The 12,282-nt window shown below is 38.5% G+C and overlaps 1 protein-coding gene across 1 annotated transcript; it reads right to left on the bottom strand.

Annotated features, from left to right (window-relative positions):
• Positions 1 to 3,369: 3,369 nt before the first annotated feature.
• LOC140156643 (ectonucleotide pyrophosphatase/phosphodiesterase family member 5-like) lies at positions 3,370 to 9,023 on the bottom strand. Its single transcript, XM_072179579.1, has 4 exons — positions 8,173 to 9,023; positions 7,075 to 7,257; positions 5,715 to 5,888; positions 3,370 to 3,988 (listed from the first exon to the last, which is right to left on the bottom strand). Exons 1-4 carry the CDS (start codon positions 8,831 to 8,833, stop codon positions 3,705 to 3,707), a joined length of 1,302 nt encoding a protein of 433 aa, XP_072035680.1. The 5' UTR covers positions 8,834 to 9,023; the 3' UTR covers positions 3,370 to 3,704.
• Positions 9,024 to 12,282: the final 3,259 nt, after the last annotated feature.

Genomic DNA, 12,282 nt, shown 5'->3' with positions numbered 1-12,282 from the left:
TAATTCAAGCATAACACAAATTTACCAAAAGAAAAATACGTGATGCAGCTACCTACCAAACTCATAGCACAGGGATGTCAGTTTTCAGGCAATTGCCTGATTTCAGGCCTTTTGCTACTCAAATTTCCGCACTTTTATTTATTTTCAGCCTGTTTTGATGCTTTATAGCCCAAATTTACGCGCTTTTTCAGGCTTTTCCTGCCAAGTCACTTCAGGCCACTTTCATCCCTGATAGCAAGATAATACATACCCTAAATAATTGAAGATAGTTACTTCATCAATACCCATATCAGCAGTAGCTATAGCTACGATCATCAACACCCATATCAGCAGCAGATAGGTACTTAATCAATACCCATATCAGCAGTAGATAGTTACTTCATCAACACCCATATCAGCAGTAGATAACTACTTCATCAATACTAATATCAGCAGTAGATAGATACTTCATCAATACCCATATCAACAGAGGATAGCTACTTCATCAATACCTATATCAGCAATAGATAGCTACTTCATCAATACCCATATATCAGCAGAAGATAGCTTCTTCACATAGCTACTTCAACAATACCCATATCAGCAGTAGTTAGCTACTTCATCAATACACATATCAGCAGTAGCTATCTTCTTCATCAATACCCATATCAGCAGTAGCTAGCTTCTTCATCAATACCCATATCAGCAGGAGCTAGCTTCTTCATCAATACCCTTATCAGCAGTAGATAGCTACTTCATCAATGCCCATATCAGCAGTAGCTAGCTTCTTCATCAATACCCATATCAGCAGTAGATAGCTACTTCATTAATTTCCAATATCAGCAGTAGCTAGCGCCTTACCCATTTACCCATATCAGCAGTAGATAGTACCTTTATCAATACCCATATCAGCAGTAGATAGCAACTTCATCAATACCCACATCAGCAGTAGATAGCTACTTCATCAATACCCATATCAGCCGTAGATAGCTACTTCATCAACACCCATATCAGCAGTAGATAGCAACTTCATCAAAACCCATATCAGCAGTAGATAGCAACTTCATCAATACCCATATCAGCAGTAGATAGCAACTTCATCAATACCAATATCAGCAGTAGATAGCAACTTCATCAACACCCATATCATCAGTAGATAGCAACTTCATCCATACTCATATCAGCAGTAGATAACTAATTCATCAATACCCATTTCAGCAGCAGATAGGTACTTGATCAATACGCATATCAGCAGTAGATAGCGACTTTATCAATACCCATATCAGCAGTAGATAGCTATTTCATAAATACCCATATCAGCCGTAGATAGCTACTTCATCAACACCCATATCAGCAGTAGATAGCAACTTCATCAATACCAATATCAGCAGTAGATAGCAACTTCATCAATACCCATATCAGCAGTAGATAGCAACTTCACCAATACCCATATCAGCAGTAGATAGCTACTTCATCAATACCCATATCAGCAGTAGTTAGCTACTTCATCAATACCAATATCAGCAGTTGATAGCTACTTCATCAATACCCATATCAGCAGTAGTTAATTAGCTGCTTCTTTAATACCAATATTAGAAATAGATAGCTACTTCATCCATACCCGTACCATATCAGCTGTAGCAGTGACATAGCCGGGATTTTTTGTTCAAATGGGCCGAGAGGATTCGGGGAGGGAACTGTACGAAAATGTCAAACATAGTAAAAAAAGGCCATAAAAAAATTTCGGCGGCAATCATTCCACGGGAGGGGGTGTAAGATGTTCCACGGCGATGGGGTGGGGAGTCTGCCCTCTTGGCTACGTCACTAAGCATTAGATACGCGTAGCGTAGCAACTTCATCAGTAGTACCTATATATTTTGATCAGGGGGATGGTCTAAACAATCATTTGGTCATTTAGCCTAAATAATGCAAACTTTTGCGATTTTCGCCCGAATTTGTTCCACTTTTGCACTATATTTTACCATTTTAGATTCAATATGACCGAATTTGCCCACATTTCATACCATAAACTTATTCTGTCGCCAAAAGGTGACGGATTCACTATACTTCCCAATCTCTCCATGTCAATCGATATAATTTACATTCCAAATGAAATCGATTTTATATTTCTAATATTTTCTTGAAAATGACTCGTGTTTAAGAACATTACAGCCTGCAACCCGTATGGAGCCATGACAATAACTACTACAATGACTACTCCCTACAAATTCATCACATCATTCACATGATTAAGATTTAGGGGACCGTGGAGTAGATCGGGATTCCGGGCGGGATTCAGTCATGTTCAGGTTGCTGCGGTGACGTGAGCAACTCACCGAATGTGTGTTGCATGCAAAATACAATAACATCGCCCTCTACACAATATTCTTAGTCAGTGGGAGTGGTCTAGTTCGTAGACACATTTCTGATTGGACAATCGTATGATTTCGGGTGCTGTCTATCAGGCCGTAGACAACCCCACGTCATCATGCGTCTTGATAATTCGTAACACGCGTGTAGAGGTGCGCGTATGTATCGCGCTGGATGCGTAGACTAGTGCGGAATACGCGAACGCGCTAGCAATACGCGCAACAGAATACGTGAAGTTGTAAACAAGTTTCGTTCATTTTATAATGAGGGGAGTTTTATGACGGTAACTTAGTTTTTGTTTAAAAATTTGTTTACAGTTATTAAAATAATATTTAACTGACTAAGAATGAGAATAAACGATAGGAATTTTTATTTTGCCTATCCTCTACCTATGATAGACGACAGGCAGGTCCAATATTTTTATCGTAGTGGATACCGGCTGCGCCGGCATCCACTACTCAAAATATTGGACCTGCCTGTCGTCTATCACACGGTAGAGGATAGGCAAAATAAAATTCCTATCGTTTATTCTCTAAAGCTAATTTATACTCGATCGCTTTTGCAGAAAAGCGATTTTCACGCATGCTCAATGTTTACTTACATTTCCAGAGCGTCAAGCCGATCAATCGATTCAAATCGCGGAGGCAAAAACGACATCGCTTTTGCAAGTTGAAGAAATCTCAACTTCCCAGCGATATCGCTTGACACGTGAATGCGTTAACCAATCATATACAACCAACTGGATCTATTATTTTCCTAATTAATTTACCTTTCTCGATTTTTAACTTTTGGTAATAAATTAATTCAAAGCAATAATTATTGATAGCAACTCATGTTTTAAAAATGTATTTTGTGGCATTTAGAATATTTTAATTGTCGTCTGCAATTGCTATCGCCGTGATAAGTATAAATGCAAAAGCGACGGGCGATGCATCGCAAAATTCGGCGATTGCAAATCGCTTTTTCAAAAGCGATTAATCGCATCGCTCGGCGATCGAGTATAAATTCAGCTTAAGTCGTTATAATACATAGTTAGTAGTGATATACAATTCGTTACTATGCGGTAACTTAATTTTCTGTGTACTTGTTATAAGCCTTCGACGTAAAAAGTTCAAGTTCAGAGTTATTTTCTCAAAATATCAAGAGATATCGTAAGAACCACTGAGCCAATATTAGGCTTGTTTGTACTCATTTTAAACACGTTTTTCATGATTCCAAATATGGCCATGAAAATTTACTATTCTGAAATATTTTAATTTTTAAAGCAAAATTTGTAACTTGTCGTCTGCAGTCGACACCCGACGTGGAGAGAATTAATACATGTACGGAAAAGTGTTCAGGCAAGATCTTCAAGTTCAGAACGTGATATACAAAGTCATCCACAAACATAATACGTTTACAATCACTAGATTTGAGACGCTCAAGATCCCAGCAGCACCAGAAAACATCGGCATGATAGATTCCAAAGATCCGTTATTTGGTGACGGTGTTAGTCCCAGAACAGAGCACATCATGGGGTAAAAATCGACGGCTGAAAACACTTGGCTTTTATACCCATCTTTGAACGCTGGACCGTGAGCAACAAAAAACGTCCGCATCGATTGTAGAGCGTTATCGTATCCATGAGCACCCTTGTAGGCTGAAAATGGAAAGAGAGAAATAACAATAAATATCAGAAATATCAGAAAAATATGTCAAGCACGACCACGTGCTACTAAGAATCTAAGGGTCTCGATGGAAACTGATATAAACGAATACTGGTTCAAGTAACTAAACTCAACCCAGAAAGTATCGAAACGATTATAGATGGTCAGATATATCGGGAACTGAAATATATAGCAAAAACTTATTTAATGTATATAAAGCGCAGCGATCTCCTGCGCATTTTGATACCTCTTTTGTTGCTCTACGATATCATTTGGTCGAGTTATGGGCGCTTGAGTGGCTTCAAGTCGGACTTTGAATGTTGCACTTAGCTCCTATCAAATAAATAACCAGGCAGTGATAGACAGTGATGGTGGGCACACCAAGTATTGAGATGTCAGCAGAAATAGTTCATGAGATAAATCAGAGATAAGTAAAGAGTAGCAAGTATTGAAGTTGGAAGTCGAAGGAGTAAAATAAAGTTAAGTTCATGGTTAAGTGAACAGAGCACATCGGTGTCCCTTGTCTTGATTGCGTGTGTGGGGGTGTGTACACGACGAACGCATTTGGCTCGAATAGGAGCTAAGTGCAACTTTCAAAATCCGACTTGAAGCCACTCAAGCGCCCATAACTCGACCAAATGATATCGTAGAGCAACAAAAGAGGTATCAAAATGCGCAGGAGAAAGCTGCGCTTTATATACATTAAATACGTTATTGCTATATATTTCAGTTCCCGATATATCTGACCATCTATAATCGTTTCGATACTTTCTGGGTTGAGTTTATTTTGCCATCTTTCCCGTGCTGGCAGCTTTGTTAATTTTTAATACAGGCTAAAAAGTGAGGTTAGAAAAAGCCTAGCGATTTTGATATCGAGGTCACGGGTTTCGTTCTTTAATCTTTTAAATTGTTAAGTTGTTTAAATGAGAACTACCTGCCGATTGGCCAAAAAGAAGGTTTCATTATCAATTGGCCCAATCAGCAACATTGTTAGAATAATTTCACCACGCCAAAAAATTGATGTGAATTATTCGTAAATCTCCATTCTAATTGGTTATTAAATGAAAATTTCATATAATTGACCAATCAGAGGCAATCTTAGATCGGCAGGTAGTGCTCAGAGGGTTAAACGACTCGGACGCATCCATAGGACAATCAGAGATAGAACTCTGATAAGTACTTTTCGAAACTTTTCGAAACTGACATACATGAAAAATTGTGTAAAATATGACAAATTGTTTAAGGCTCAATACCGTAGTGGTGCACTCTCAAAAACAAGTGTTAGTGTATTAAAACTATTTGAGTAACGCATTTTTGAAAACACTTAACACCTTTATTAACACGTAATTTCGTTAAAATTGTAATATTTCACACTTCTATTAATAGGCCTACTATAACCCGGCACTATAACTAATACAACTTTTAACCATGACATAAAAAGTATTTTTAACGCTCGTGTTTAAATGTTAAAACACTTCCTGTTAAACTTTTCCGTTCAAAATTTTACCACTTTTACATGTTAGTGAAATAATGTATACTAGTAGTACGGAAGCGTCTAGTTGTCTTGGTGAGATAATTTAAATTGTCATGTTGACATAATGCTGATAATAAGTCGACATGGCAAGATAATTATCTTGCCAAGTCGTAGCACTTAGACGCTTCCGTAGCGGGTTCCGCGTTAGACAATGAGCCTCAAGCTCATGGTAGTGGTATACTTACGCGACGTTTCATTGCCAAGCATTATATGCCAGTGATCATCAGCCACCGCAAGTATTGGTGCAATACGACGATGAGATTTGTAATGATATCTCTCAGGTATGTCAGCCTTCTTGTAAACGGTTAGGTGAGGGTGCGCGTTAGACAACGCATCATAAATGGCATCAGTGTCATATTCTATATTAAAAAAAGTCACGATTCAATTCGCGTCTTACAAGTTGCTAAGTTCATTATTCTTTATTTTTAAATTGTCCAAAAATCGCGAAAATACATAGAAAAAGTATAGCTGCAACCCCTCCCTATTACTGCAACCCCCCTCCCTATAACTGCAACCCCCTCCCTATAACTGCAACCCATTCCATAAGTGCGACTCCCCCTCCCTATTACTGCACAGCCTGGATCAGCGCAGTGAAACTTGTGAAGCTCCGGGGGCGGGGTCTTCGAAAATATTTGTGGTCCTGTGTCACAACCTGGGGTACCTTTGTGTTACATAGTAAAAAATGAAATGTTTTAAACATTTTACCTACACGTCTCATTTGAAGTAGTTCATCCTCCTGAGCATTTTGACACATTTGTTTTAATGGAAATTGGTTAAAAATGAGAGAGTGCGGCTAAAAACAATCACAAAGTAGATGGGATTTAACCCCACCTCTTTTTTCCACATTTACAATCATTCGGAGCAAGTATTAGTCTTTTAAATTACCTTCTGTATTTATTTACTTGGTTTAGATGTCTGGTAGTTCATTTAGACATTTTTTTACTATAGATTCAAATTTTTAATGGGGGTTTTAGATCAAATTTACGATACGAATCCCTCCTCCTAATCCTTCTCCTCCTAATCCTCAACCACCCGTGGCACATTTCATGCCAAACGTCATAAGAAAATAATTAAAAATTATTTTAAAACAGGATAAAAACATGAGTAATATAGAATAAATTAGCCTCAATTTAAGACCTAATTGAATCTTCTAAGTGAAGGAATACTCAAGCGACACTGTTTTGAAGTCCAAGCTGAACATCAAAATGTAACAAAACCACCTTTTTGGGTACCCCAGTATATATGACACAGGATCTTGTACATGTGCCACGCAGACTTTCGGATGCCGGCTTTCTCTATACCTACGTTTTGCTGTTTTTGCTATCCGTCAGTCGGCTTATATACCCATTTTCAACATAAAGCTTCCAAATTTGCCCTAATTGGGCGGTTTGGGGCACTTTTGCCAAAATTAGCCCTACTGAAACCCACCCATAGGCCTAGATATACCAAAATCGCTGAAAAGATATCCCACAAAACGTGACACATAATACCTTCAACCAGGGAGATCTCCCCGGGTGAAACCATATCAAACGCGTTAGGTCTTACCATTTTTAGGCCATATCCCGTAGATAGGGTTATTCTCATCATATTGGTACAGACTTCGATCTAGATAATCGTCTAATCGTATGTTGTTCTCACTCGAAACACTTGTCATCCCGTGATCAGCAGTAATGATAATATTTACTTCGTCCAACTTGTCAACAGCATCCAAGCGATCCAGTAAGTAACCTATAAAGAATGACAGTAAGTGGGATAATCCATACACCCCTATGTGTTAATGGGATAATCCATACACCCCCTATGTGTGAATGGAATAATCCATACACCCCCTATGTGTGAATGGGATAAACTATTATACACTCCTGTGTGAATGGGATAATCCATACACCCCCTATGCGTGAATGGGATGATCCATACACCCCTATGTGTGAATGGGATAATCCATACCGGGTGCATCCCCTTTAGTCTTAAAATTACGATTGGGTAGTTGAGTTCATAAATTTTGATGGCGATACAAAATGATGAAAAAAGCAATATGTAGGCCTATATTTTCTCTACTGGAGTCATAACATATGCAGTGGCATAGGCAAAGGGAGGGGAGGGAAGGACGGGGGCCATGCCCCTCAACGTTTGTCAGTCAGTTGGGGAAATGCACCCTACCCCTAGTTAGCAAAAACATTTATGGTGCCAAACATACCGTACGTAAATATGTGCATTGCTGTTTGGATGCAAATATATTGTAATGCGATAGGGCCTACTAACTCTGTAAAATTGAGTTAAACTTTTGAAAAAAATGTCCTCCCCCCCCCCTTTTTTTTTGATTGTGGAGCATACTGGCGATACAAGGGTGGGGTCAACAATTCATTCTGGTCTGTAGGCCCTAACGGCGAACGAAGCGAGCCGAAAATATTTGACCATGCAGTCGGTGGAATCGAGATCCCCCTCCCGCTTTCGAAAATCTGCGTATGTCACTGATATAGGCCTACTTTAAAGGTCTAAATTGTTTTGAAGATGTTATTTTCACTTAAATACAAGCGACATTGTTTGGAGCGGTTTATTAAAAATGGCCCAGACCTTTAAGTTAACATAATGTCAATAAAAATTGTCGAATTACCACACAAAAGATGTTTGACATTATGTTACCTATGTTGGCATCACATTCTCGCATAGCCTGGTCAACTTCAGCAGAATCAGGTCCATACGTATGTCCAGCACTGTCCATTGTCCCAAAATACAACACTCCAAGATTGATGGAATCGTTTGCAAATAATGGTATCACAAGATCGATGACGTCATTGTTTGGTAGACTACCGTCATATTTCGGCAGTTTATATGTTGGATAATGACCTCGAATGTTCACGTCTGATGCTGGGTATTGAAACACCCCGCTTTGATATCCTTGTTTCTGATTGGTTACCCATATTGGTTCACCATCATCCCACCAAATTGGATCTTTTGATTGGTTACGTATTGTCCAATGAGCGTCGAGTTCTGGGTCGTACATTTGATTGCCGACAAAACCGTGTGATTCTTGATGTAAACCGGTTGCTAGGGTATAGTGAGTTGGAAATGTTTTGGTAATAAATGAACTGCTGACATAGTCCGCTGTCACGCCGTTTTTTATAAGCCGATGAAAATTCGGCGTATTTGTTCGACCGACATAGTCCCATCTAAGGCCATCGAATGTCATAAATAGAACCTTGCCATAACTGGCCTTTGTGTTTTCCGTTGCAACGGAAGTCGCAACAACCACAGCAGAGAGGATAGTGAATAAAACTTTTGCGTTCAACGTTGTTGTTGCCATGTTGTGGTCCAAGTTGGGAATCACAATCACTTCTAAATTGGTACTGCAGTGATATGCCAGTAATATGATAATCAGAGATTGTAAGTCCAAATGTCAAACCAAGTGAGGTAATAATTATTAAACTGGTTCCGGATAACTGATAAGCAATGCAAACTCAAACATTCAACCATAGACCTTATGCTCAGTAAGGAGTATGAGACCGAAGACTCACTATGGACCACAATTGCCTCGTCCAAATGGCATAGTTCAATAATCTCAATTAACAAACCTAGTGTAAAAATTTAACCTCAAGTTGCAGAGTATGAGTTTTTGTACCCAAATTTTCAAAGGTCATTCAATGAATGTACGAATGTATTGGGGTTAAAGAACTGTACCCTGATAGATGAGCATGTTGTGGATCCTAGTGACTACATTGAATCATTTAGATTTATGACAACCCCATGAAACGTTACAGCTTGGCCTGGATTTTGAGTAACACCCGGATTTCAAACATCCTACTCATCGTCAGGACAAAGTTCTTTAACACTCTCCACCAGGTGTCGATTGCAGACGATTAGCTTCAAAGTTTTTCAGTTTTTTTAATTTAAAAATTCAGAATGGTACATCTTCATGACCATATTTAGAATCAGCATGAAAAAAGCATTAAAATGAGTACAAGCAAGACTAGTATTGCTTCAGTGGTTCTTTAAAGGGCATTTAGTGATCTACAACCTCATCCCCCCACTTTTCTCAAAAAAGTTTATATTTTTATACCACTGGAAACCTGTGGCTACATAATGTTTATGCACCAAAAATTTCTTGCAGATTAATTCGAAAATGTCATCAAATTTGAATTTTGGTATACCAGATACCAGTCTTACCAGAACGAAATTACAACAGTGGAGCAGTGTAATAGGCCTACACATAATCATGCATAACTTGCAAAATCGGAATCAACTGAAATTCAGGGAATACGCTTTTTTCGTGGATATCTACTGAAAAATGTCATAAAAAGAGGATGCTATATCTCGAAATCCTCCTTTAAGATAACTCTGACTTTAACCTTTTATGTTAAAACCGTAAGTTAGCACGCAAGGTATAGGCCTATAAGGCGACGGCTTGCAAGCACATACAGTGACTTTTGATGTCTTGACTCATTATCCACAACTCTAGAGGTCAAATTTTGAGTTACAGTATATTTGAACTTTACCATTGGGTATGAGATTATTTTTGGTTCATAGTAGGGCCTACATGTACAAACGGAAACCGGGACGGAAACATACTCTGTTCCACTGCAGTGAACTGTGAGTGAACTAGACCTCGCCTCGAGTAAATAGAATTCCTTTTCAGATAAATAAAATCAGGAAATTATTATATTCGTTGACACAAAACCGTAATAATTACACGATTTAAGCACTATAGGCAGCACACCATCCTTCAGCATTTGGTGTAACCCTTGTCCCGGTATAAAACAAAGGTCGGTAGTGAAAACAAGTGGGTGTCCCTTGGGAGCAAGATGAGTAGCCATGATTGTTTATTATAATTAAATTAAAAGATATGCAATTGATCAATGTTCAGAATATCACAAAATGGTGCATCTTGATCTGGTCAAAAAGTTTGGCTCCCGAAACTAATCCGCGTGCGGAATGGTAAGGAGGCATTCGTGCAAGCTGAAAATAAGGGTGGCGCTGTTCAGGTCCCCGTAGCTTAAAAGTTAGTCTCAACTTGTGTCAAAAACCCATTTTAAATTAAATTTTAATCTTTATTTAAGACATTGGTGCTACCAAAATATGAAAAATGGTTTTACATGGGGTAGAAAAACAAACTTACTTTCATGTATATTTACACGTACATGTATTTCAATGGGATTTTATTTAGTGGTGTGCGCCCTATCGGGGTAGGATTTTTTTTTCGAAAAAAGGGGGTCATTCAGTGTGGGACCGCTAAAAATTCGGTGAAAAATAACTTTCTGGGCAAAATGTCCACAAATTTGCGATATCATGCCACAAAAATGTTGAATTTGTTAAAAATGCGCACGAACCGCGCACAAATTGTCAGATTCGGTGTAAACTTTAATAAGGGGTAATTGGGTGTACACTGAAAACGGGGTCAGTGATGATAAAAAGGGGGTATTTGGGTGTAGAATTTTAATATTAATATTTTCCAAAAATTATGAAACATTATTATAATTTAAGGGAGTCAAGGAAAAACCTTGGTGGGGTGGTTGGAAAAAAATATTTTTCACGTATCTCACCTTTTTGCAAACCAGAAACATTTACCCCCCCCCCCCTCCCTTCATGGACCTATAACTCAGAAATACCTTGGGAGGGGTGGTTGGACTATTTTTCGCATACGAAACTTGGCTCTTTGCAAACCAGAAACACTTTGGACCCCCTTCATGGACCTAGTAAGGAAGAAAGAAAGGCTGGTACCAGCCTATAATACAGGGTGTCCCAAAAAAAAGAGGCCCCTCATTGCCCCCTCTTTTTCTCCTCTTTCTGAAAAGTTGATCAAATATATTTTGGTATGTAAAGAAACCTTGAGTCGTTAGCTTTCATAAACTAAAACAATTATATCAATTGGCTCACAACTTTTGAAGATATGCTCTTTTAAAGAAATGTACCCGTTTTTCACTCTGTCCACGGAGAAGGTTTGGCTACTTCAAAGATTGAAAAGGAGTACACATACCATGCATACCATGCACGAATATCAAACATTCCTCAATGATAACTTTATAAAATAACTTTATTTATGGAATGGGCTTTTCCGGTGGGTTTATGGGCAATGGAATTTGTTAATAATGTCATTTATTTGTGGGTAAAATGGATGCCAAATCGACTTCTTTTGCTTTACTTGCAATTACTTATTTTTTTCTTGGTTATTTATGCCTTTTTGTTTTATTATGTTTCTTACATTGTTGTTTCTTGCTTTCTTTTTTATTTACAACATAAGTCATTTATCTTTTTAGGATAAAAGGTAGCCCTAAAAGGCTGTTTGGTTTGCCTTTGGTTCTTCTGAAGTGAGTTTACTGTGCTGCTCTGCCCTCTACCTGGTTGCCTCCCTGGCGAATACAGATTTCACGCCCTGGTCCTCATTGCATCAATTGCGTTGCATAACATACCGCCGGATACTTGCGAATGCATTCAGTAATACGTTTGCGAAGATCTTTGATTTTCCCACAAAGGAAAAAAATCAAGTGGTGTGAGGTCTGGTGATCGTGCAGGCCACTCCACAGCATGAGCCATCCCAACCACTCTGTTTGCTATCCGTGGACAGAGTGAAAAACGGGTACTTTTATTCAAAAGGGCATATCTTCAAAAGTTGTGAGCCAATTGAAATAATTGTTTTGGTTTATTAAAGCTAACGATTAACGGTTTCTACCAAAATATATTTGATAAACTTTTCAGAAATAGGAGAGAAAGAGGGCGCAATGAGGGGCCTCTTTTGTTTTTGGGACACCCTGTACCATA

Source organism: Amphiura filiformis, chromosome 7 (assembly GCF_039555335.1).
Source record: "Amphiura filiformis chromosome 7, Afil_fr2py, whole genome shotgun sequence".
In the NCBI taxonomy this organism is placed as follows: domain Eukaryota; kingdom Metazoa; phylum Echinodermata; class Ophiuroidea; order Amphilepidida; family Amphiuridae; genus Amphiura; species Amphiura filiformis.
This window is presented reverse-complemented; position numbering and strand designations above follow the sequence as displayed.

Coding starts and splice junctions, on each gene's coding strand:
- LOC140156643 (XM_072179579.1), bottom strand. CDS start 8,833: ATGGCAACAACAACGTTGAACGCAAAAGTTTTATTCACTATCCTCTCT. Junction 5,889..7,074: donor CGGGATATGGCCTAAAAATG/GTAAGACCTAAC, acceptor TTTTTAATATAG/AATATGACACTGATGCCATT. Junction 3,989..5,714: donor GCTTGGCAATGAAACGTCGC/GTAAGTATACCA, acceptor TTCCATTTTCAG/CCTACAAGGGTGCTCATGGA.